This window comes from Erinaceus europaeus, chromosome 17, assembly GCF_950295315.1.
Source record: "Erinaceus europaeus chromosome 17, mEriEur2.1, whole genome shotgun sequence".
In the NCBI taxonomy this organism is placed as follows: domain Eukaryota; kingdom Metazoa; phylum Chordata; class Mammalia; order Eulipotyphla; family Erinaceidae; genus Erinaceus; species Erinaceus europaeus.
The window spans coordinates 11500480-11525706 of record NC_080178.1 but is presented as its reverse complement, the minus strand read 5'-3'; the positions used below and the strand labels follow the sequence as shown (position 1 = coordinate 11525706).

Here is a 25227-nt window from a genome sequence, read left to right as displayed (position 1 = left end):
AGGGGTCTCTTGGTTTGGGTAGTGGTTTCTTTTGCTGTGAAGAAGCTTTATAAGTTGATGTAATCCCATAGGTTTATACTTGCCTTAGTCTTCTTTGTAATTGGATTCGTTTCATTGAAAATGTCTTTAAAATTTATGCGGAAAAAAGTTCTGCCAATATTTTCTTCTAAGTATTTGACAGTTTGTGGTCTAACATCCAAGTCCTTGATCCACTTGGGATTTACTTTTGTATTTGGTGAAATACAGTGGTTCAGTTTCATTCTTCTGCATGTTTCAACCCATTGTTTCCAACACCATTTGTTGAAGAGACTCTGCTTTCCCCATGTAATAGTCTGGGCCCCTTTGTCAAAGATTAGATGTCCATAGATGTGGGGCCTCATTTCTGGGCTCTCAATTCTATTCCACTGGTCAGTGTGTCTGTTCATGTTCCACTACCAAGCAATTTTGAGGACAATGGCCCTATAATACAGTTTGAGATCTGGGAGTGTGATGCCTCCGGTTCTGTTCTTTTTTCTCAAGATTGTTTTGGCAATTCTAGGTCTTTTCTGGTTCCAGATAAACATTTGTAGCATTTTTTCTATTCTCCTAAAAAATGTGCTTGGGATCTTGATGGGGATAGCATTAAATTTGTAGATGGCTCTGGGTAATATAGTCATTTTGATGATGTTAATTCTTCCAACGCATGAACATGGAATATCTTTCCACTTCTTTGTGTCTTTTTCAATTTCTTTGAGTAGTGACTCATAATTTTCAGTATACAAGTCTTTCACTTCTTTGGCTAGGTTTACTCCTAGATATTTTATTGTTTTTGTTGCTATAGTAAAAGGAACTAATTTCTGGATTTCAATTTCTTCTAACTTAGTGTTTGCATAAAGGAATGCCACTGACTTTTGAATGTTAATTTTATAGCCTGACACCTTACTGTATTGCCTGATGATTTCCAAAAGCTTCTTGCTGGATTCCTTAGGTTTTTCCATGTATACTATCATGTCATCTGCAAATAAGGAGAGTTTGACTTCTTCTCTGCCAATCTGTATGCCTTTAATTCCTTGCTCCTGCCTGATTGCTATGGCAAGAACTTCCAACACTATGTTGAATAGTAATGGTGATAGTGGGCAGCCCTGTCTAGTACGTGATCTGAGGGGAAATGCTTCCAGTTTTTCACCATTGAGTATGATGTTGGCTGTAGGTTTGCTATATATAGACTCCACTATCTTCAGGAAGTTTCCATCTATTCCCATTTTTTAAAAATATTTATTTTATTTATTTATTCCCTTTTGTTGCCCTTGTTGTTTTATTGTTGTAGTTATTATTGTTGTTGTCGTTGTTGGATAGGACAGAGAGAAATGGAGAGAGGAGGGGAAGACAGAGAGGAGGAGAGAAAGATAGACACCTGCAGACCTGCTTCACTGCCTGTGAAGTGACTCCCCTGCAGGTGGGGAGCCGGGGTTCGAACGGGATCCTTATGCCAGTCCTTGTGCTTTGCGCCACCTGCGCTTAACCCGCTGTGCTACAGCCCGACTCCCTATTCCCATTTTTCGTAGTGTTTTGATCATAAAGGGATGTTGTATTTTGTCAAAGGCTTTCTCTGAATCTATTGATATGACCATGTGGTTTTTGGTCTTGCTTTTGTTGATGTGGTGGATCACATTGATTGATTTACGTATATTAAACCAACCTTGCATGCCTGGGATAAACCCCACTTGGTCATGATGAACAATCTTTTTGATATACTGCTGTATCCGGTTGGCTAGAATTTTGTTCAATATTTTCGCATCTATGTTCATCAGAGATATTGGTCTGTAGTTTTCTTTTTTGGTTGTGTCCCTGTCTGCTTTTGGCATCAGGGTGATGTTGGCTTCATAGAAGCTGGCAGGCAGTATTCCAGTGTCTTCAATCTTCTGGAAGACTTTTAAAAGTAGAGGTATTAGTTCTTCTTTGAAGGTTTTGTAGAATTCATTTGTAAAACAAATTTGGTCCAGGACTTTTATTTTTGGAAGATTTTTGATAACTGTTTCAATTTCATTAGCTGTGATGGGCCTGTTCATGTTATCCACTTCCTCTTTACTTAGTTTTGGAAGTTGGTAGGTATCTAGGAAATCATCCATTTCTTCCTCGTTCTCTAGCTTGGTGGCATATAGTTGTTCATAGAAGCCTCACATGATATGTTGAATTTCTGCGGTGTCTGTTGTGATATCTCCTCTTTCATTTACTATCCGATTTATTTGGGTCTTCTCTCTGTTTTGTGAGTCTGGCTAAAGGTTTGTCGATTTTGTTTACTCTTTCGAAGAACCAACATTTACTTTCATTGATCTTTTGTATAGTTTTCTTATTCTCAATGTTATTTATTTCTGCCCTAACTTTAGTGATTTCTGTCCTTCTGGCTGCTTTAGGATTCCTTTGTTGTTCTTCTTCTAGGTCTTTAAGATGTGCAATCAGGCTGTTTATTTGTGCTTTTTCTTGTTTCCTAATGTGTGCTTGTATAGCTATGAACTTCCCTCTTAGGACTGCTTTAGCTGTGTCCCAAATATTTTGATAGCTTGTGTCTTCATTTTCATTGAACTCTTGAAACATTTTGATTTCTTCCTTGATTTCCTCTTTGACCCAGAAGTTGTTAAGAAGTGTACTGTTGAGCTTCCACATTTTGAGACTGTTACTAATCTTTTGTTGATTGTTAAGTGTTAGATTAATTCCACTGTGGTCTGATAAGATGCTTGGGATGATTTCAGTGCTCTTGAATTGGCTGATGCTGTCTTTGTGGCCTAACATATAGTCTATCCTTGAGAATGACCCATGTGGATTTGAGTAACATGTGTATTCCAGTTTCTTGGGATGAATGACTCTGAAAATGTCCAATAGTTCTAGTTTATCTATCTCTTCATTTAGCTCCCTTATGTCTTTACTGATTTTCTTCCTGGATGATCTGTCAAGTTGAGAGAGTGGGGTGTTGAAGTCCCCTACTATGATTGTGTTACTGTTAATATATTGCTGTAGCTCTTTCAGTAGAAGTTTGATGTATTTAGATGGCTTCTCATTGGGTGCATAGATGTTAATAATTGTTAAGTCCTCTTGATTGACTGATCCTCTGAGCATTAAGTAGTGTCCATTCCTATTTTTTTTAATTTTATCTATTTTAAAGTCTATCATGTCAGATATGAGAATAGCTGTTCCTGCCCTTTTTTGTGGGCCATTGGCTTGTATGATAGTTTTCCATCCTTTCACTTTAAGTCTGTGTTTGTCTTGTTGAGTTAGGTGAGTTTCCTGTAGACAGCATATTGTTGGGTTGTGTTTTCTGATCCATCTTCCTACATTGTGTCTTTTAATAGGTAAATTCAGGCCATTGACATTTATTAATATCAAAGATTGAAGATATTTTAACGCCATTCTTGTAGAGTTTTAGAGTGTTTTGATATATGTCCTATTTGTGGTGGTCTGGTTGTTTATAGGAGACCTTTCAGAACTTCTTTCAGGGCAGGTTTAGTGATGGTTGCTTCCTTCAACTGTTGCTTGTCTGAGAAGGTTTTGATGCTTCCATCTAGTCTGAATGACAGTCTAGCAGGATATAGTATTCTTGGCTGAAAGCCTTTCTCATTGAGCACTCGATAGATATCTTGCCATTCTCTTCTGGCCTGTAGTGTTTGTATGGAGAAGTCTGCTGCTAATCTTATGGGTTTTCCTTTGTAGGTGACTCTGTTTTTCTCTTGCAGCCTTCAGGATCATTTCTTTCTTTCTTTTTTTTTTTTATTTAAGAAAGGATTAATTAACAAAACCATAGGGTAGGAGGGGTACAACTCCACACAATTCCCACCACCCAATCTCCATATCCCACCCCCTCCCCCAATAGCTTTCCCATTCTCTATCCCTCTGGGAGCATGGACCCAGGGTCATTGAGGGTTGCAGAAGGTAGAAGGTCTGGCTTCTGTAATTGCTTCCTCGCTGAACATGGGCGTTGACTGGTCGGTCCATACTCCCAGTCTGCCTCTCTCTTTCCCTAGTAGGATGGGTCTCTGGGGAAGCTGAGCTCTAGGACACATTGGTGGTGTCTTCAATCCAGGGAAGTCTGGCCGGCATCCTGATGATACCTGGAACCTGGTGACTGAAAAGAGAGTTAACATACAAAGCCAAACAAATTGTTGAGCAATCATGGACCCAAAGCTTGGAAAAGTGGAGAGGAAGTATTAGGGAGGTACTCACTGCAAACTCTAGTGTACCTCTGCTTTCTTACTTTGGTGCCATACTCCAAACTCAGTCAATTTCTGCTTTGCGTTTCTACTTCTTCTTCTTTTTTTTTTTTTTTTACATGCATAACATTCCCCAGATTCCCATTTAACAATACAACCCCCACTATTTCATTCATCATTTTTCATGGACCTGTATTCACCCCACCCACCCACCCACCCCAGAGTCTTTTGCTTTGGTGTAATACTCCAATTCCATTTCAGGTTCGACTTGTGTTTTCTTTTCTAATCTTGTTTTTCAACTTCGGCCTGAGAGTGAGATCATCCCATATTCATCCTTCTGTTTCTGACTTATTTCACTCAACATGATTTTTTCAAGGTCCATCCAAGATCGGCTGAAAACGGTGAAGTCACCATTTTTTACAGCTGAGTAGTATTCCATTGTGTATATATACCACAACTTGCTCTGAATGACTCTGAAAATGTCCAATAGTTCTAGGTTATCTATCTCTTCATTTAGCTCCCTTATGTCTTTACTGATTTTCTTCCTGGATGATCTGTCAAGTTGAGATAGTGGGGTGTTGAAGTCCCCTACTATGATTGTGTTACTGTTAATATATTGCTGTAGCTCTTTCAGTAGAAGTTTGATGTATTTAGATGGCTTCTCATTGGGTGCATAGATATTAATAATTGTTAAGTCCTCTTGATTGACTGATCCTCTGAGCATTAAGTAGTGTCCATTCCTATCTTTTTTAATCTTATGTATTTTAAAGTCTATCATGTCAGATATGAGAATAGCTGTTCCTGCCCTTTTTTGTGGGCCATTGGCTTGAATGATAGTTTTCCATCCTTTCACTTTAAGTCTGTGTTTGTCTTGTTGAGTTAGGTGAGTTTCCTGTAGACAACATATTGTTGGGTTGTGTTTTCTGATCCATCTTCCTACTCTGTGTCTTTTAATAGGTGAATTCAGGCCATTCACATTTATTGATATCAAAGATTGAAGATATTTTAACGCCATTCTTGTAGAGTTTTAGAGTGTTTTGATATATGTTCTATTTGTGGTGGTCTGGTTGTTTATAGGAAACCTTTCAGAACTTCTTTCAAGGCAGGCTTGGTGATGGTTGCTTCCTTCAACTGTTGCTTGTCTGAGAAAGTTTTGATGCTTCCATCTAGTCTGAATGACAATCTAGCAGGATATAGTATTCTTGGCTGAAAGCCTTTCTCATTGAGCACTCGATAGATATCTTGCCATTCTCTTCTGGCCTGTAGTGTTTGTATGGAGAAGTCTGCTGCTAATCTTATGGGTTTTCCTTTGTAGGTGACTCTTTGTTTTTCTCTTGCAGCCTTGAGGATCCTTTCTTTATCCTTATTCCTTTCCAATCTAAGTATGACATGTCTTGGTGTCTTTAGGTCTGGGTTAATTCTGTTTGGGACCCTCTGGGCTTCTTGAATCTTTATGTCTTTGGTGTTGTCTAGACTAGAGAAATTTTCAGCTATTATGGCCTGGAGAATGCTTTCTTCCTCCCCTTCTCTTTCTTCCTCTGGTAAGCCAATAATGCGTATATTGTTTCTTTTGAAGTCATCCCATAGGACTCTGTTGTTGTTTTCAGCATCTCTTAATCTCTTTTTGAGATCTCTTACTTCTTTTTTAGTTGTCTCTAATTCATCCTCAATCTTGCTAATTCTGTCTTCAGCCTCATAGATTCTATTCTCTCTGCCCTCTACTGCTTTCTGGAGTTCATCTATTTTGTTGCCCTGCTCTGATACTGTTTTAGCTTGTTCAGCTAGTTGCCTTCTTAGCTCAGCGATTTCAGCTTTCAGCTCTCTAATAACCATGAGATTATTAGAATTTTCTTCCATATTCTCATTTGTTGTTCCTGCATTTCTGATTACAATTTTTTCAAATTCTTTACTCACTCCTGTTATTATTTCCTTGGCTAATGTTTGGATGTTGAACTCGTTGTTTTGTGCTTCACCCTCTGGAGGACTTTTAGCTGGACTCTTGTCCTGGTTCGAGTCTCCAATATTTTTTCTTGTTGTTTTAACCATTTTATATATCATGTTATGAGTTCTCTTTATCAGTACTTTTCAAATTATTGATCACTATTGCCTGGATTGACTTGTGTCTAAGTAAGTTAATTAAAGGGTTTACAGTGGTGGAAGTTAACAGTTTTTTCAATCCCTGAGTTGGAGTTCAGTGGTTTAAAAGCCTCTTTTTTTTTTTCTTCCCTGTAGGCTATGGGAGCCTGAGGGCTTTTAAACTGTCAATAGGCTTCTTAGCTTAATCACTGACTCCTGACCAAGAGATAAAGCAGGGTGTGGCAGAGATAATCCAGTGGTTATGCAAAGAGACTTTCACAGCCCCTCAGCTATGGCACGGAGGTATAGGTCTTCTCCTGAGTTTCCAGGTTAGATCTCTGTCCCCTGGTGTGCCTCCCTGCCACTGCTCCAGATTCTGACGGTAGTAGCAATGGAGACTCAGAGTTGCACTTGGTGAGTCTCTGGGGAGTCCTCTCCTCCCTTAAGCTGTCCCCTTGTTGGTGGAGCAGACTGGAGGTGGTGTCTCAACTGATAAACTGTTGAACTGTTAGCAGTCACTTATCTCTCCTTAGGCTCCTCTCTCCTCTCTGTCACCAGCCACATGTGTTTGTACTCACGGGTAATTTACTGGGTTCCTGTGGTCATTCTAGTCCTGTCTTGTTTCGGTCCGGGTGGTCTCCTTTGGTATTCCTAGTTGATCCTGGAGAGGAGAGGAGAGGAGAGGAGAGAAAGTGATCTGCTGCTCGTAGCTCTGCCTCCAGAAGTTGAATCCTCCATCCTCTTTTTCATCGTTGATGGAGCTTCACTTCTCTGGGATGACTTCTTCAGATACATTGAGAGAGGGAGGGAGGGAGAGAGGGAAAGAGAGAGAGTGCACAGATACTGACAAAGCACCAAAACTTCCAGTGTGGTGGGGGCCAGACTTGAACCTGGATCATGCACAGAGCAAAGCGGCGAGCGCACTGTTCAAGTGAGCTATTTTGCCAGCCCAGCACTTCCTGATGTAAGCTACTGCCATCAGGATTATCACTGGGATCTGGTGCTGGCATTAGGAATCCACAGCTCCTGGTCCTTTTTTTTTTTTTTTTTTCTATTTTATTTGACAGGACAGAAAGAAATGGAGAAGGGAGGGGAAGATAGAGAGGGGAGAGACACCTGCAGCCCTGCTTCACCACTTCTGAAACTTGTCCTTCCTGCAGGAGGGGAGCAGGGCCTCGAAACTGAAACGGGGACCTTGTGCAAGGCGGCTTGCACACCGCCTCCTCTCTCACCCCCCCCCCCCCAGGCATCTTTTTGAATCCCTCTTCTCCCTCTCCCAGGAGACTGGTCTCTGTGCTGACTTCCACCCCAGCGGGGCAGTCGTGGCTGTAGGACTGAACACGGGGAGGTGAGATGGAGCCACAGCCAGAGGAAGGGACTACAGAAGGTCCCAGAATCAGGCCTAGAAATGGGAGGGGGAGGTGCCCCTTTCCATCCCTGCAGGGATGTGTGTAAGGGTGGCTGCCCTCTGGTGGTAACTGTCCCCACACCCTCCCCTGAGTGCTCCCCTTCCAGCTCTGGAGTGGGGGAGGAGGTAGCTGAGGATAGAGAGGCAATGAGGTGGGAGGGGCTCCTAGGACCCTAACCTCAGGAAGCTTTGGGCTGGCAAACTCAGTGGGACCTTTTCTCTAAAATGCCTCTGGGAGCCCGTCCTCTGTTCTCGGCCTTTAGCTCCCTATCAGCATAAGAATGTAGTGACCACCCACCCTCCGTCAGTATCACCGCCTTTTTGTGGGTGTCTCCCATGCTCTCCCCCGGCCCCTCAGCCTGCCCAGGGCAGGTCTCTTCTCACCCTTTGGTGCCTCCCGCCTCCCTTCCAGGTGGCTGGTTTTGGACACAGAGACCAGAGAGATCGTGTCAGACATCACCGATGGCAATGAGCAGCTTTCGGTGGTCCGGTATAGCCCAGGTGGGCACACTGCCTCCCCACCCCCTTCCTAGTTCTTTTTTTTTTTTTTTTTTTTTTAGTATTTATTTCCTTTTGTTGCCCTTGTTACTTTATTGCTAGTTATTATTGTTGTTGTTATTGATGTTATTAGATAGGACAGAGAGAAATGGAAAGAGGAGGGGAAGACAGAGAGGAGGAGAGAAAGACACCTGCAGACCTGCTTCACTGCCTGTGAAGTGACTCCCCTGCAGGTGGGGAGCCGGGGGCTCGAACCGGGATCCTTAGGCCGGTCCTTGCGCTTTGCGCCACCTGCGCTTAACCTGCTGCGCTATAGCCCGACTCCCCTCCTTCCTAGTTCTTTCCTTTCTGAATGACTATTTTTGCAGACGGCTTGTACCTGGCCATCGGTTCCCATGACAACATGATCTACATCTATAGTGTTTCCGGTGACGGGGCCAAGTCCAGCCGCTTTGGCCGCTGTGTGGTGAGGAAGCCAGGGTGGAGCGGTGAAGCGTGGGGCAGTGCTACCACAGTTCTCTAAAGACTTCAGTGTATGGGGGGGTGGGGGCGGCTGGGGAGGGGGCACTGGTGATGGGGACCGGGGCTGCATTTTTAGTCTCTTGACCTCTTGCTCCCAGGGTCACTCCAGCTTTATCACGCATCTGGACTGGTCTAAGGATGGGAACTTCATCATGTCTAACTCTGGGGACTATGAGATCCTTTACTGTGAGTGGCAGCGGGGGAGGGCAGGGTCAGCAGGTGGGCTTTGTGTGCAGGGAGCTCGGGGCACAGGAGCTGTCAGAGGTGGAGATGAAGGTAACATGGATTTGGAACCGTACTACATAGGATACATTTTGTGAATTAAAAATCTGTATTTTATTTTTTAACTAATTTCTTTTTTTCCTGATTTCTTTTTTAAATATTTATTTATTCCCTTTTGTTTTCCTTGTTGTTTTATTGTTGTAGTTATTATTGTTGTTGATGTCATTGTTGTTGGATAGGACAGAGAGAAATGGAGAGAGGAGGAGAGACAGAGAGGGAGAGAGAAAGATAGACACCTGCAGACCTGCTTTACCGCCTGTGAATCGACTCCCCTGCAGGTGGGGAGCCCGGGGTTCAAACCGGGGATTCTTACCCTGGTCCTTGTGCTTTGCGCCACATTCACTTAACCTGCTGCGCTACCGCCCGGCTCCCAAATCTTTTTAATTTATTGGACAAGAGACAGCCAGAAATTGAGAGAGAAGGGGAGACAGAGAGGGAGAGAGTCAGAGAGACACCTGCAACACTGCTTCACCACTTGTACAGCTTTCCCCCTACAGGTGAGGACCGGGGACTTGAACCCGAGTCCTTGAGCACTGTAGCATGTGTGCTCAAATCAGGTGCCCCACCACCCGGCCCCCATTTTGTGCACACATGCTGTCATGCATGATGATCAGGGTTCAGGCCCCCAGCTCTCACCTGCAGGGGGGACAGTGCTGGTATAGAACAGTGCTGTAGGTATTTCTCCTTCTCTCTCGCTCAGTGTCAGACCTGAGGCTCTGAGGTCCCAGGTTCAAGCCTCTGCACCACCATTAACCAGAGTTGAGCAGTGCTCTGGTTTCTTTCTCTGAATGTTTCTTTCATTAAAATCAAATATTAAATGGAGTCGGGCAGTAGCGCAGCCGGTTAAGCACAGGTGGCGCAAAGCACAACGACCAGGGTAAGGATCCCAGTTCAAGCCCCTGGCTCCCATCTGCAGGGGAGTCACTTCCCAAGTGGTGAAGCAGGTCTGCATCTGTCTATCTTTCTCTCCCCCTCTCTGTCTTCCCCTCCTTTCCATTTATCTCTGTCCTATCCAACAACGATGACATCAATAGCAACAACAATAATAACTACAACAATAAAACAACAAGAGCAACAAAAGGGAAAATAAAATAAAATATTTAACAATGTGATCTGGGAGGTGGTACAGTGGGTAAAGCACTGGACTCTCAAGCATGAAGTCCTGAGTTCAATCCCCAGTAACACATGCACCAGAGTGATGTCTGGTTCTTTCTTTCTCTCTCTCTCTTTCCTCCTATCATTCTCATGAATAAATAAAACTAATGGGGGCTGGATGGTGGCACAGCCATTAAAATGCATAGCTTACCATGTGAGAGGACCCTGGTGCGAATGCCCAGTGCCCACCTGCAGAGAGGCAGCGTCAGGAGCAGTGGGTCAGCTTGCAGGTCTCGTTCTTTTTCTCTCCCTCTCTTCCCACTTCTGTCTCCATCACAGTAAAAATTTAAAAATAAAGGGAAACATGGCTGTTGGAAGTGGTTGATTCCTCATGAAAGCACCAAACCCCAACACTAACCCCGGTGGCAATAAATAAATAAATAAATAAATAACTGCCAGAAATGGGAATGGCAGAGCTGTGCAGGCACTGAGCCTCATGGGTAATCTTGATGGACAGCAACAATAATAACAGTAGTATTATTATTGTGAATTGAGGTCAGGGTGGTGGTGCACCTGGTTGAGTGCACGTCACCATGGGTTTGAGCCCCTGCTCCCCACCTGCAGGAGGGACAATGCGTCATGAGTGGTGGAGCAGGTCTGCAGCAGGTATCTTTCTCTCTCCCTCTATCCTTCTCCCAGCCCCTCTCCTATCACATACAAAGGAAAGCAGAAATGCTGGATTAGTAGGTCCCTAGTGCCAGCACTGAGCTCCACTGCCTCCCCCCATTTTTATTTATTTTTTTGGGCAGAGCCAGCCATTGAGGCTGCTCTCCTCTCTTCCTCCCTTTTTACAATATTAATGAGAAAGGAAGCTGGAGACAGAACGGAAGCCAGAGCACCTCACTGGCGCATGTGATGATAAGATCAAACTTGGGGTTTCATATTTGAGAGGCCAGTGTTTTATCCGCTGTGCCACCTCCCAGGGACCTGACCTGTCTGCTTTTTCATCCAGATAAAGAGATTCAAATCGTGAAAGACTGGTAAGGAGAGACTTAGCAGCACCATTGTGTGTGTTTTCAAATCTGGCTGCTCTCCATCAGGAAGTGAATAAAGGTCCTGAGTTAGACCCTTGTTTTGCATCGCATGTGCCAGCGTGATGATCTGGTTATCCTGCTCCCCCCCCCCCCACTGATACATTTTTAAAAACGAAGCAAACAAGATAAGAGTATAATTGTTATGCAAAGAGTCTCCATGAAGAGGCTCCAAAGTTTCAGGCTCACTTCTGTTACAAGAGAGACAGAAGCTGGTAGGCTCTTAGGAGGACCTCTGGTAGCCTGCAGGGGCTGGGCTCTATCCTGGGCTTGGATGGGATCACCTGCGGTGCCTCCAGTCTGTCTGGCCTGGCAGCATCATCCTGACCCAGGGCAGAGTGAGAGCTGAGCTGTCTGGGCTCCTTTCCCCCAGGGGATGTGGCTGGCGGTTGCAAGCTGCTGAGGAATCGCTATGAGAGCCGGGACCGGGAGTGGGCCACCTATACCTGCGTGCTGGGCTTCCACGTGTATGGTGAGTAGGGCTGCTGGGGATAGGGTGGAGCCCGGGGCTTCTTGGAATGCCCGGGTGGGGTAAGGGGGAGGCAGGGCAGGCGGGAGATTTCCAGTCCAGAAAGGACTGCCTAAACTCTGGGAACCCTGTGGCTCTGGGCCTTGGGAGGAAGCTGGGCTGAAGCGGGTCGCCCTGCTAGGTGTGTGGCCTGATGGCTCGGATGGCACCGACATCAACTCCCTGTGCCGCTCCCACAATGAGCGTGTGGTGGCTGTGGCTGACGACTTCTGCAAAGTGCATCTTTTCCAGTACCCCTGCGCACGTGCCAAGGTGAGGCCTTCCAGGCTGGGCTCTGCAGACTGCCTTCCCAATCTTACTTAAAAAAAAAAAAAAAGGCTTTATTTATTGGCTAGAAGCAGCCAGAAATCAAGAGGGATGGCGGGGGGAGGATAGAGAGGAATAGAGACAGAAAACTCAGCCCTGCTTCACCACTAGCAAAGCTTTCCCCCTGCGGATTAGGATTGGGGGCTTGAACCTGGGTCCTTGCACATTCTAACATGTGCACTCAATCAGGTACGCCACCACCCGACATGAGAGTCTGTTTGCATAACCATTATGTTATTTACACCTGCCCATCTTTTTTTTTTTTTTTTAATTGGATAGAGACAGAGAAAAATTGAGAGGGAAGGGCCAGATAGAGCCAGGGAGAGAGGCAGACACCTGCTGCCCTGCATCACCACTCGTGGGGACCGGGGCTTGAACCCGGGTCCTGGCACACCCCCTGGCTCCCGCCCAGCCTGACCTTCCCTCCCGCCTCCCAGGCTCCCAGCCTCGTGTACGGGGGCCACGGCAGCCACGTGACCAGCGTCCGCTTCACCCACGACGACTCGCACCTCGTGTCTCTGGGCGGCAAGGACGCCAGCATCTTCCAGTGGCGGGTGCTGAGCGCTGGCAGCGCGGGGCCGCCGCCCTTCACGCCCTCTCGGACCCCGTCCCTGTCCCCAGCCTCCTCGCTAGACGTCTGATGGACGTCTGACCGATGGGACTCAGACCAGATCCCCTGGGACCTGGGGGTGGGAAGGGTGGTGGGGGGAGGAGGGTAGGCGACCCTGCCCTCCACTTCGAGACATTCCTGACCGCGCCTTTCCCGGGACGGATGGGGCGCACAGCACCTTGCACACACTGTACGGACCCGCGGGCCGAGGCGGGCCGGCCCATCCAGGGCTTCTGACGACCGCTGCCAAGCAGAGCGCCAATAAACCAAAAGCAAGAGTCGCTTCCCTGTCCGTTTCGTAGGGCTGGGCTGGCTGGGTGCCTCCAGGGCCCCGTGGGGGTGGGGCTCCAGGCAGAGTGCGGTACTGAAAGGGTTAAGGTGTGTAGCTCATGCAAATGACTGGCAAAGCCGCTTGCCAATCACCGCGCGCAGCTCGCTGGGCGGGCGAGTCCAGCGGGGGCCGTGGGCGGGGCTTCAGGGATGAAAGGGCTCCTCCCCCGCCCAGGAGCTGAGAGCCGAGCAGTGGCGGAAGTTGCCGAGCGTAGGGCCGCGCTCAGCCGGAGGGAGTCGAACGCCTTCCGGAAGTAGCCGAACTGTGGGGTCTTGCTCTGCGACCTGAGCCGAGCGCCGGGCCTTGTTCTCCGGCTGGGCCGAAGGTTTTCCGGAAGAGGGCGAACCCCGAGGCGGGCCGGGCAAGTCTTCCCCACGGTCCGCGGAGTCCCAACGTCTGGTCTGGGTTCGGCGAGGGCGAAGGGGAGTCCGGACTGGCTCCGGGCCGGCGGGAGCCGAGCTCGTTCCGGAAGGAGCCGAGCGGACCGGCTCCGGCCTCGGCGTCCGGAGTGTGAGGCGGCGGCGACAGCGCGGGCCGGGATGAACCGCGACGGCTGAGGCGGCGGAGCTGCCGGCTGCGCGGGCCCGACCCCGACTTCCGCGAAGCGCCCGCTCCGCGCTCGGGACCCCGCCTCGAGCCGAGCGCTGCCCCTGCGAGCCTCCGGGACCCCTTTGTGCGGCCCGAGGCGGCGGCGGGAACGGCCATGGCGGCCAACATGTACCGGGTGGGGGGTGAGTACCGGGCGCGGGAGAGCTGCGGGGCTCGGGCGGGCGGGCGCCGCCGGGGACGCGGGAGACTCGGCACCCGGCGGGCGGCATGGTCCCGAACGCGGACCGGAACCGGAACCGGGAACCTGGGGCGCCTCGGTGCGGCGACAGCGGCGACCCCGACGGCACTGTCCCGCCTGCCCGCCCGGGTGTGTGTGTCGGGGGGGGGGGACCCGGGAGGCGCTGACAGGACGGGCCGGGGGTGCGCGGGCCGGGGGTGCTCGCCACCTGCGGGGACCCCTCCCCGCCGTCCCCGCCCCCACCGGCACCCCGGGAGTTATTGTGCCGCTCGCTTTGCAAAGATGGGGGCCGGGCGGGCGCGAGAGGCGTCAGCCAGTGGCTCCCTCCGCCCCGCCGCTGAGTTGTGGGGGGTGCGGGGGATCCCCCGCGACTCGCGTCTTCCCTCCGGAGACCTCGGGGTTGGGAGGTGGGGCCAGGGGGGGTGTCTGGGTGTTTTTCTGCCCTGGGACCGCTTGGGTTGGGGTCCCTCTCTCTCTCTCTCTCTCTCTCTCTCTCTCTCTCTCTCTCTGTGCTGGGTCGGTCCACTCAGGCCTTCTTGGTCCCCTTCTTCCTTCCTTCCTCCCTCCCTCCCTCCCTTCCTTCCTTCCTTCCTCCCTCCCTCCCTAGTCCTCTGGTCCTCTGCCCTTTCCTCGTCTGCTCATCTCGCGTCTTCCCTACCCCCCTCCTACAGATTACGTCTATTTTGAGAACTCCTCCAGCAATCCCTACCTGGTGAGGAGGATTGAGGAGCTCAACAAGGTGAGTGAAGCAGACACCCCCCCCCCCACACACACACACACACACTCCACCCCCGCCGTCTCCCTCCGGGTCTCTAACTGGAGGCGGGAGCTGGCAGGCCCCTACCCTAAGTCCCCATTCATATGCATTCATTCGTTTGTTGTGCTCTGGAAAGGCTATTGAGATCGAGGGAAAACTTTTGCTTTTGGACTCAGCCCCGTCCCCTTCCCTCCTCCCCAGGAACTGATTCACTGCTGAGTCTCTCTCGGTGCCTTGCTACTCCTTGCTACTCCTTGCTACTCCTGCCTGCCCGCCCACCCACCTTTTTTTTTTTTTTTCCCCCCTCCTCTTCTTCTTCTTCTTCTCTCTCGTTGTAGACTGCAAATGGAAACGTGGAGGCGAAGGTGGTCTGTCTTTTCCGGCGAAGGGATATTTCTGGTAGCCTCAACAGCCTCGCTGATAGTAATGCCAGTAAGTGCTCTGCACCCCCAAGCCCTGGGCGCGAGGTCTGGGCACGTCCTCGGCTCCCCTGGTAGCCTGCCCAAGGCAGGGGTGTGAGTTTGGGGGTGGGAGAAGCCTGGTCTGTGGAGGGAGGCGTGTTTTTACACGTTAGGGTTGGAAGCAGGATGGAGAGACCATGATAAGGAGAGCCAGAATGTGGCTTCCTGTGGGCGTTGATTGTACCCAACGAGGGGAGACTATTGCAGGAAAGGATGCGAAGAGCTGTAGAGACCAGAGCCGATGGGAAACAGTTCTGGATACTTTGGGGACAGTGGGTGATAGCTGGGAACCCAAGTGAAGAGGAAGAAGTTGTACTTAGAAGCATAACAGGGAAGGGAAGCAGGCTTTTTTTTTTTTTTTTTTTTTTTGGGTGATCATGAGGTGGTGAGACTACATGGTGGGAGAACAGGAAGCTAGGAAAGTGTCCTTGCACTTTTTCCTCGTTCTCGTGGCTTCTGTTTTACCTTACGCTCCGCTTTTACATCTTTTACTTTTGTCTTCCACTCCTTTTTACCTCTTTTTCTGTTGCCTTGTCTTCCTTCACTGTGCTTTCATGTTCTTAAAAAAAAAAAAAAAAGAAAAGAAAAACTTTGGTTTCTTTTTCCTCTAATGATTTGTCTTTCTTTACTCATCTCATGCCTTCTTCCTAAATTATTTCCCTTATTTCAGGCTGTATTGGGCATGATGGGGTTAAGGAGAAGCTGGGCCTACCAAGTTCTCTGGCCCTTTGGGGTTTCTAGTCCCATCTGGCAGGGGCTGACCTTGGCCTTGTCCAATCAGAAGGGGTGTGGGGGTGTGGTCCCCTTTGCCTTAAACAGAGGGTTTCCGGAGCACACAGGCATGGGGCGGAGTTTGCTGTACCCCCCTTCTGCTTGTTCTGGTTGGAACAATGCACCAATGAGCTTGGGCCTGAGGCTCTCTGTCCCGCCCACTCTGCTTGGGTCCCATCCAGGTTAACCCTTCCCGGTAAGGTTCAGGGCAAACTACAGCTTTGGGGGCAGGAAGGTGTTGGCACCGACTTGAGGGGGTACTGTCCTCAAAAGCTCCACCAACAAACCATTACTGTGCAAGTAGGAAGGGGGTAGTTGGGATGGCATGATGGCTCAGAGCAGACTTCTGGAATAGGAAAAGAGCAACTGGCCCGCAGAGCCTGTGTGCTGTTATAAGCTTGCTGGACGTCCACTCCATCTACCTGAGCTACAGAGAGGCAGGTGTGATGCTCTGGCTGGCCCTGGTGTGCGTAACGTCCAAGCTTTATAAATGGTGTTTTGAGCGTCGGCGTTGAGTCTGGTGTATGTCTCTGTGACAGTCACGGTGCTCAGCACTACCCTAAGTAGGAGAGGGCTGGGAGCATCTGTAGTGGGGGCCTGTGACGAGAGGGCAAGCTGATGGGTTAAGGGTAGGGAAAGCAGATGTCTGGGGGAAGTGAGAAAAATAGCCAAGAAAAAACATTTTCCTTGGGTTGGAGTTTCCAAGGTGGCTTCTTTATGGACTCGCTTCTGACTTGGTTTTTCCTCTGATCTCTCAGGGGAGTTTGAGGAAGAGTCAAAACAACCAGGGGTGTCGGAGCAGCAGCGACATCAGCTGAAGCACCGGGAACTTTTTCTTTCTCGGCAGTTCGAATCGTTACCAGCCACCCACATAAGGTAAAGGGTAGTTAGGGCTGCTGTGCCCACATGTGCTCAGGTAGAAGGTGGAGAGAAAAGGGTGGTATACAGAGGGCGAGGAGCTTACCCAGGGCTCCTGATCTCTTTCCTGCAGGGGGAAATGCAGCGTGACTCTGTTGAATGAGACGGATATCTTGAGTCAGTACCTGGAAAAGGAGGTGAGAAGCAGGTGTTGGGAGTGGGCACTCGGGGAACAGGAAAGGCTGCTGCCCCCAATGGCAAGGGAAAGCAGGGGTCACCGCTTGCCTGTGAGAACTGCTGCCCTGCTGATATTTCTCTCCCCACCTTTAGGACTGCTTTTTCTACTCTTTGGTGTTTGACCCTGTGCAGAAGACACTTCTAGCTGATCAGGGGGAGATCAGAGTTGGTTGTAAATACCAAGCTGAGATCCCAGATCGCCTGGCAGAGGGTAAGCAGTAGTGACTCGGCTAGCTGGCATAGTCTGTCTGTCTGTCTTCTTTTTTTTTTTTTTTAATTACCTTTATTTACTTATGGGATAGAGACAGCCAGAAATCGAGAGGGAGGGGGGTGATAGAGAGATAGAGAGACACCTGCAGCACTGCTTCACCACTCGTAAAGCTTTCCCCTTACAGGTGGGGGCCAGGGCTTGAACCCGGGTCCTCACACACTGTAATGTGCTCTCAGCCAGGTGCGCCACCACCCGGCCCCGCTGGCATAGTCTTTGCATGGCTCTGCGCTGTGGACCCTGAGAGAATGGGGTCTCGAATCTGAAAGGGGCCGTGGGCAGTTGGGAAGAGAAGTCCGAGTGGAGACACGGGAGGACGATGTGCAGTTTCCCCACTGTCCTCTCCCTGATGGCGCCATTGTTTTGTACGCCAGGCGAATCTGATAATCGGAACCAGCAGAAAATGGAGATGAAAGTATGGGACCCGGACAACCCTCTCACGGACCGGCAGATCGATCAGTTTCTCGTGGTGGCCCGGTGAGGGTGGGTGGATGGGGAAGATGGGCTGGAGGAGGTATGGATACAGTTCTGACTCCCAAGTTTTAGAATTGACTTATATTTCGGGTGGGGGTAAGAAAGCATAACAGTGATGCAAAGTACAAGGTTCAGGAATCCCAGGTTCAATCTCCTGTACCACCATAAATCAGAGCTGAGTAGTGCTCTGGTAAAAAAAATAAAAAGGAAAGAAAGAATGAAAGAGGGGAAGGAATTGACATCCATTTTGTCTTGGCATGGTCCCCCCCCTTTTTTTTTTCTATTTTGGTTTAGCTCCTTAACCTACTGACACTCTTCTCATTTTTTTTTAAATATTTATTTTCCCTTTTGTTGCCCTTTTTTATTGTTGTTATTGATGTCGTTGTTGGATAGGACAAAGAGAAATGGAGAGAGGAGGGGAAGACAGAGAGGGGGAGAGAAAGATAGACACCTGCAGACCTGCTTCACCTCCTGTGAAGCGACTCCCCTGCAGGTGGGGAGCCGGGGGCTGGAACCGGGATCCTTACGCCGGTCCTTGCGCTTTGCGCCACGCACGCTTAACCCACTATGCTACTGCCTGACTCCCTTTCTTCTCATTCTTAAAAAAATTTTATTTATTTATTTTCCCTTTTGTTGCCCTTGTTGTCTTCTAATTGTTGTTGTTATTGATGTCATTATTAGATAGGACAGAGAAATGGAGAGAGGAGGGGAGAAAGACAGACACCTGCAGACCTGCTTCGCTGTCTGTGAAGCGGCTCCCCTACAGGTGGGGAGCCGGGGCTTGAACCGGGATCTTTAGGCCGGTCCTTGCGCTTTGCGCCACCACCCTACTCCCTCTCTTCTCATTTTTAAAAAAAATATTTACTAATGAGAAAGATAGGAGGAGAGACAAAGAACCCGACATCACTCTGGTACATGTGCTGCCAGGGATTGAACTCAGAACCTCATGTTTGAGATTCCAATATTTTATCCACTGCACCACCTCCTGGCCCACTCTCCTCATTTTTTTTAAAAAGTATATTTTAAAATATTTATTAATGAGGATAGGAGCTGAGAGAGCAAGAACCAGAGCATCACTCTGGTACATGTGCTTCTGGGGATTGAACTCAGGACCTCATGCTTAAGAGTCCAATGCTTTATCCACTGCACCACCTCCTGGCCCACTTTCCTCTCATTCTTGGCACATATGTTCACCCATTCTTCCTTCTTTTCCTCCACGATTATCTCTGGGGCTCAGTGTTGGCACTATTATGAAGCCACAGCTCCTGGTGGCCATTTTTCATTCTCCATTTTATTTGATAGAGAGAAATTGAGAGGGGAGAGAAGGATAGACACCTGCAGACCTGCTTCACCACTTGTGAAGCGTCCCTACTGCAAGTGGGGACTAGGGACTCAAACCTGGTTCCTTGCTTGGGTCCTTGTGTATTGTACTGTATGCACTTAACCAGGTGTACCACCATCCTCTCCTTTTTTAAAATTGCCTTTTAAAAAAATACATTATTTTCTGGATAGAGACAGAAATTGAGAGGGAAGGGTGGGATAAGGAGAGAGAAAGAGAAACACCTGCAACACGGCTTCACTGTAGGTGGGGACTAGGGGCTTGAACCTGGGTCCTTGGGTCTTGTAATATGTGCACTCAACCAAGTATGCCACTGCCCACCTTCCCTTCTCCACCCCCACTCTGCTTCTGTTTTTATTCAGAGCACTGCTCAGCTCTGGCTTATGGTGGTACTGGGGATTGAACCTGGGACCTCTGCTGTCTCAGGCAGGAGAGTCTGTTGCGCTCTTGCTGGTGCTGTGTCCCTAGCCCTCCCTCTTGACTTCTCTGTTTCTCCCTTAGAGCCGTGGGGACCTTTGCGAGGGCCCTGGATTGCAGCAGCTCCATCAGGCAGCCGAGCTTGCACATGAGTGCAGCCGCTGCCTCCCGAGATATCACCCTGGTGAGCAGAAGTTGGTGGGTAGTGAGTGGGGCAAGCTGGGTGCTGTAGAACCTGGGGATGAGAGAGGAGGGCGTTTCTGAGGGAGTGGGGGTGTTTGAAGAGAAGCAGAGGAGTGGTGCTGTGGGTTTCTGGCCTCCAAACCCCTTTTCTCTTCTCTGTAGTTTCATGCAATGGATACGTTACAGAGGAATGGCTATGACCTGGCCAAGGCCATGTCGACCCTGGTGCCCCAGGGGGGGCCTGTGCTGTGTCGGGATGAGATGGAGGAGTGGTCCGCCTCGGAGGCCATGCTGTTTGAGGAGGCCTTGGAGAAATACGGGAAGGATTTCAATGATATTCGCCAGGACTTTGTAAGTGGTTGGTGCTAGGAGGATGACAGAAGAGGTGACAGATGAGGGAAGAGGACCTGGGGCCGCCAGGTGCCAGCTTATCCTTCTTTGCCTCTGCCTTCCTCAGTTACCCTGGAAGTCGCTTGCCAGCATAGTCCAGTTCTACTACATGTGGAAAACCACAGACCGCTATATTCAGCAGGTATGGAGGCCTGTTCTGTGAGGGAGGCTGGACCAGAGGGCTTATCCCACGCTCATCTCTGCCCTGGAAGTGGCTGAACTGCTCTTCTCCTTTTTTTCCCCCCCTCTTAACTGCAGAAAAGATTGAAAGCTGCCGAAGCAGACAGCAAACTGAAACAAGTCTATATCCCCACCTAGTAAGTCAGTGTGCCGGGTGTGTGGGGGGGGTGTCTGTCAGGTCTTCCTCCCCTCCCCCAGCCTTTACTTTCCTCAGTGATTGGGGCTGGGGGGTGGGGGTGGGGCCAGGGTCAGATGATTGTGGAAACGTCATAGCAGTGCAGTCTTTTCCTTCATCAGTTGCTGGTTTCTCTCCCCCACTTGTCCCCATAGCACTAAGCCAAATCCTAACCAGATCATTTCTGTGGGCTCAAAGCCTGGCATGAATGGCGCTGGATTCCAGAAGGGCCTGACTTGCGAGAGCTGTCATAGTGAGTTCGGTGGGGGTGGGGGGTTAGGGTGCTGCGAGTGGGAGGTCTATTCTCACCCAAGATCCTGAGGGGCTCAGCCGATGTGTTTCCTCAACTTTCCCCTCTCCTGCCTGTTCCTGTAGCTACGCAGTCTGCCCAGTGGTATGCCTGGGGTCCGCCCAACATGCAGTGCCGCCTCTGTGCTTCCTGTTGGATCTATTGGAAGAAATATGGAGGGCTGAAGACACCGACCCAGCTTGAGGGAGCAGCTCGGGGCACCACAGTAAGAATGGATTGGGGGGCAGGCAGGGAGAACAGTTAACATAAAACATTCAGGTGAGGAGTCAGGCAGTAGCGCAACAGGTTAAGCGCAGGTGGTGCAAAGCGTAAGGACCCAATGACCAGCGTAAGGATCCCGGTTCAAGCCCCCATCTCTCCACCTGCAGAGGAGTCGCTTCAAAGGCAGTGAAGCAGGGCAACAGGTGTCTATCTTTCTCTCCCCCTCTCTGTCTTCCCCTCCTTTCTCCATTTCTCTCTGTCCTATCCAACAATGACAACATCAATAACAATAATAACTAACAATAAAATAACAGGGCAACAAGAGGAAATATATATATATAAAACCATTCAGGTGAAAGTCAGATCACCCAGCTCTCCGTGGTTGGGGGTGGTGCTTGGAAGCAGTTGGGGAGCCAGGTCAGTTGGGATGGCAGGAAGACAGGCAGGAGTAAAATGCCCTCTGCAGGGAAGGGAGCCCCAGTGCTCATCTGCACTTTTTCCCCGTGTTTTTCCAGGAGCCACACTCAAGGGGTCATTTGTCCAGACCCGAAGCCCAGAGTCTTTCCCCCTACACAACCAGCGCCAACCGAGCCAAGCTGCTGGCTAAGAACAGGCAAACATTCCTGCTCCAGACCACAAAGCTGACCCGTCTTGCTCGACGCATGTGCAGGGACCTGCTGCAGCCAAGGAGGGCGGCCCGCCGGCCCTATGCCCCCATCAATGCCAATGCCATCAAGGCCGAGTGTAAGGGCAGCGGTGGTTGCTATGGTCATAGACCAGTGTTTCTCTGGATGTTTAGGCACTTGTAGGACTGGCAGACTACGGGGGTTTAAGGAGGATGCACTTGCCTGCTGGCCTCTGAAGAGACCTGAGTACTGAAGTCCCTTCACAATACTTTCATCTTTGTTGTCTAGGCTCCATTCGGCTTCCCAAAGCTGCCAAGACCCCGCTGAAGATTCACCCTCTGGTGCGGCTGCCCCTGGCCACTATCGTCAAAGATCTGGGTACGGGGTAGGGAGCTATAGGGAGCTGGGGTGGGGGTGGGGGGGAGGCAGCTAAAGTGGTGTCAGGTTCTCAGACTTTCAAGATCCTTCTCCAGCTTGCTTCTTCCCCCAGCCCCACCTCCTGTTTTTTCCTTTCCCTTTGAGTCCTAAGCCATTTAGTCTACTAAATGCACTAGTCTATAGAACTGTACTTTTCCTTTTAAAGAATACATATATTTATTTATTCCCTTTTGTTGCCCTTGTTTTTATTTTTGTTGTTATTGATGTTGTTGGATAGGACAGAGAAAATGGAGAGAGGAGGGGAAGACAGAGAGGGGGAGAGAAAGATAGTCACCTGCAGACCTGCTTCACCACTTGTAAAGCGACTTCCCTGCAGGTGGGGGGCCGGGGGCTGGAACCGGGATCCTTATGCCGGTCCTTGTGCTTTGTGCCACCTGCGCTTAACCCACTGCGCCACCGCCTGACTCTCAGAACTGTACTTTTTATAGGTTAAACTGTATTTGGGTAGGTGGGGCAGGGGTAGATAGCATACTAGTTATGCAAAGAGACTTCCATGCCTGAGGCTCCAAAGTCCCAGGTTCAATCTACCTCACCACTGTAAACCAGAGTTTAGCAGTGCTCTGGGGGAAAAATGTATTTTTTGTGGGGGGAGGGGCTGGGGAAATAGTGTAATGATTGTACAAAAAGACTCTAGTGCTTGAGGCTCCATTTTCCTAAGTTCAATTAAAAAAAGAGGAGAGGGGGTCAGGCAGTAGCGCAGCGGGTTACGTGCACGTGGCGCAAAACACAAGGACTGGCGCAAGGATCCCGGTGCAAGCCCCTGGCTTCCCACCTGCAGGGGAGTTGCTTCCCAAGTGCTGAAGTAGGTCTGCAGGTGTCTGTCTTTTTCTCCCCCTCTCTGTCTTCCCCTCCCCTCTCCATTTCTCTCTGTCCTATCCAACAACGACGACATCAATAACTACAACAATAAAACAACAAGGGCAACTAAAGGGAATAAATAAATAATTTTTTTTTTTTTAAAAGAGAAGAGCCAAGCAGTGATGTACCTGGCTGAGTGCAGGTTACAATATGCAAAGACCCAGGTTCAATCCTTGGTTCCCAGCACCACCAAAGAAAAAGTTGCCTAAGTTTTTTTTTTTTTTTTCCCCTTGGCAGTGGCCCAGGCCCCTCTGAAACCAAAAACACCTCGGGGTACCAAGACACCAATCAACCGAAACCAGCTGACCCAGAACCGGGGACTGGGAGGCATTATGGTGAAGCGGACCTATGAAACTGTGAGTTGATGGATGGAGTGGGCCAAACTCAATTAGGCAGAGTATTACATTGTTTCACTTTTTTTTTTTAGGATTTATTTTTGAGAGAGAAAACCAGACTATCACTCTAGCACATGCAATGCTAGTGAGCAAACTTGGGGCCTCATGCTTGCAAACCCAACGATTCCTTCACTACACCACCTCCCGGGCCACAAAGGATTTTATTTTATTTATTGTTTAAAGATTTTATTTATTTATTAATGAGAAACATAGGAGAGAGAAAGAGCCAGACATCACTCTGGTACATGTGCTGCCGGGGATTGAACTCAAGACCTCATGCTTGAAAGTTCGATGTTTTATCCACTGCGCCACCTCCCGGACCACAGGATTTTATTTTTTAAAGGACTTAGAACCCTTTCTTGTGCTTCCCACCCTTTTCCAGATGGTAGGAGCAGGGGTCCCTTTCTCTGCCAATGGAAGGCCCCTGGCCTCAGGGATTCGCTCCAGCTCTCAGCCAGCAGCCAAACGTCAGAAACTGAACCCAGCTGATGCTCCCAATCCGGTGGTGTTTGTGGCTACAAAAGATACCAGGTAGACAGCCCACCTGGGAGGGACTGGGAGGTTGACAGACCCACACCGGTGGGTCTGGGGAACAAAAAGTATCTGCACTCAGGCGCAGACTGTGGGTGCAGGGCGGGAGTGCAGGGAATGAATGGGCCGGGCAGGAAGGCAGAATTGCATCGCAGAAGGTGGGGTTTTTCACCACCTAGTAGCAAGGTTCTGAGTTTCTCCCTTGGCCTCCCACCCCCACCCCTCTTCCTGCTCAGGGCCCTGAGGAAGGCTCTGACCCACCTGGAAATGCGGCGGGCTGCCCGCCGACCCAACCTCCCCCTGAAGGTGAAGCCACCGCTGATTGCAGTGCGGCCCCCACTCCCTCTCCCCGCACCCTCACATCCTGCCAGCACCAACGAGCCCATTGTCCTGGAGGACTGAGCTTCAGTGGGGAAGGGAGGTGGGCTGAAAGCTAAGAGGGTGGGTGCCCAGGGCACCCAGCCTCCCTTCCCTCTAGTTTCAGAGAGGATGTAGGGAGGGAGGGAGGCTCCGAACAAGCAAGCCTGTGTCGTTGAAGGGGTTGGGCGCCCTCTGGCGTCACCACTTGGAGGCTTGTCCCCTTCCCTAGCTTCTCCATGCTTGGCTGTGGAGGGCCGACTAGGCGCTTGGCCCATGGTGGGAACCTAACCTGTTTTGGGGGAAAGGACCCACAGTTGTCTTGGACAGTTTCAGGGGGGAGGGTTTTTTAAATTTTTAAAAACTTTTGCCTCCCTTTGTGAAGGGATGAGTAAACAGCTCTCAGGTGGCGGCACCTGGTGGGGGAGGCGCGCACTGCCGTGACTGCCATGTCTCTGTTTTGTTCTCTTCCTTTCTCTGGTCGGGGGTTTCTCTTTCTGTCCGGTGTCCGGACTTTCCTAACTGGAGTTTGAGACCCCGAAGCTGGCATCAGCCCCAAGCTTTTCCTGCTCACTCTTTTCCTCCCTGACCCCTCCACCTTTTGTACGCCAATTCTCAGAAATAAAGATCTTTTGTCTGTTTTTTTAACTTCGGATTCTGTAATTGGTTCTTACAGTAACAAATAAAAAGCTGTTTTCTTCAGCTCCTCCTGGCTCAGCTGTTCTCTGCCATGGGTGTAGGGATGTGTGCGTGTGTGTTTGTGGGGAGGGGGGGCTTGTATGTGTGTACTCTTAGGGAAATAAAGGACAGTTAAGCCAGATAAAGGCTCGTCCTGAGGACAGCTTTGTGAGATATGCAGCCTGGATAGGCGGCCCTGAGAAAACCATTTTTCGTGGTCTGGGAGGTGGCACAGTAGCTAAGGCACTAGACTCTCAAGCACGAGGTCTTGGGTTCGATCCCTGGCAGCACATGTACCAGAGTGATGGCTGGTTCTTTCTCTCCTCCTATCTTTCTCATGAATAAATAAATAAAGTCTTAAAAAAAACATTTTTCTGTGTAGCCCGTATTATTCCCTAGCTACCTGTGCAGGGGCTCACCATTTTGGCTCAGATCTTTTGAGAGTGGTTAGAACGGGCTAGTTCACTGGGTAGCTGGTGACCTCCATAGGGAATCCCCCCACCCCACCCCCTTCCTTTTTTTTTTTTTTTTTTCCTCCTCCAGGGTTATTGCTGGGCTCGGTGCCTGAACCATGAATCCACCGCTCCTGGAGGCCATTTTTTTTTTC

General features: G+C 49.5%; 2 protein-coding genes across 6 annotated transcripts in view; both read left to right on the top strand.

Moving 5' to 3' along the window:
- The window catches only part of EML3 (EMAP like 3), a 28254-nt gene extending 15378 nt beyond the window's left edge, over window positions 1–12876 (top strand). For 4 of the 5 annotated variants that reach the window (XM_060176334.1, XM_060176333.1, XM_060176332.1 and 1 more), the window contains 7 exons: window positions 7538–7605; window positions 8078–8166; window positions 8532–8629; window positions 8784–8871; window positions 11527–11625; window positions 11804–11934; window positions 12426–12876. In XM_060176334.1, coding sequence (XP_060032317.1) covers window positions 7538–7605; window positions 8078–8166; window positions 8532–8629; window positions 8784–8871; window positions 11527–11625; window positions 11804–11934; window positions 12426–12629 — 777 coding nt within the window. In that variant the 3' untranslated portion in view covers window positions 12630–12876. The remainder of the gene's footprint in view (window positions 1–7537; window positions 7606–8077; window positions 8167–8531; window positions 8630–8783; window positions 8872–11526; window positions 11626–11803; window positions 11935–12425) is intronic. The other variant, XM_060176335.1, reaches the window with a different exon arrangement.
- A 314-nt stretch (window positions 12877–13190) lies between these two features.
- Window positions 13191–24644, top strand: MTA2 (metastasis associated 1 family member 2). The gene is made up of 18 exons (XM_007526339.3): window positions 13191–13660; window positions 14388–14455; window positions 14812–14905; window positions 16464–16581; window positions 16697–16760; window positions 16894–17011; window positions 17443–17545; window positions 19383–19482; window positions 19644–19832; window positions 19939–20013; window positions 20130–20188; window positions 20382–20479; window positions 20602–20741; window positions 21253–21481; window positions 21652–21741; window positions 22897–23015; window positions 23437–23585; window positions 23822–24644. Exons 1-18 carry the CDS (start codon window positions 13633–13635, stop codon window positions 23985–23987), a joined length of 2007 nt encoding a protein of 668 aa, XP_007526401.1. The 5' UTR covers window positions 13191–13632; the 3' UTR covers window positions 23988–24644.
- The last annotated feature ends 583 nt before the right edge of the window (window positions 24645–25227 follow it).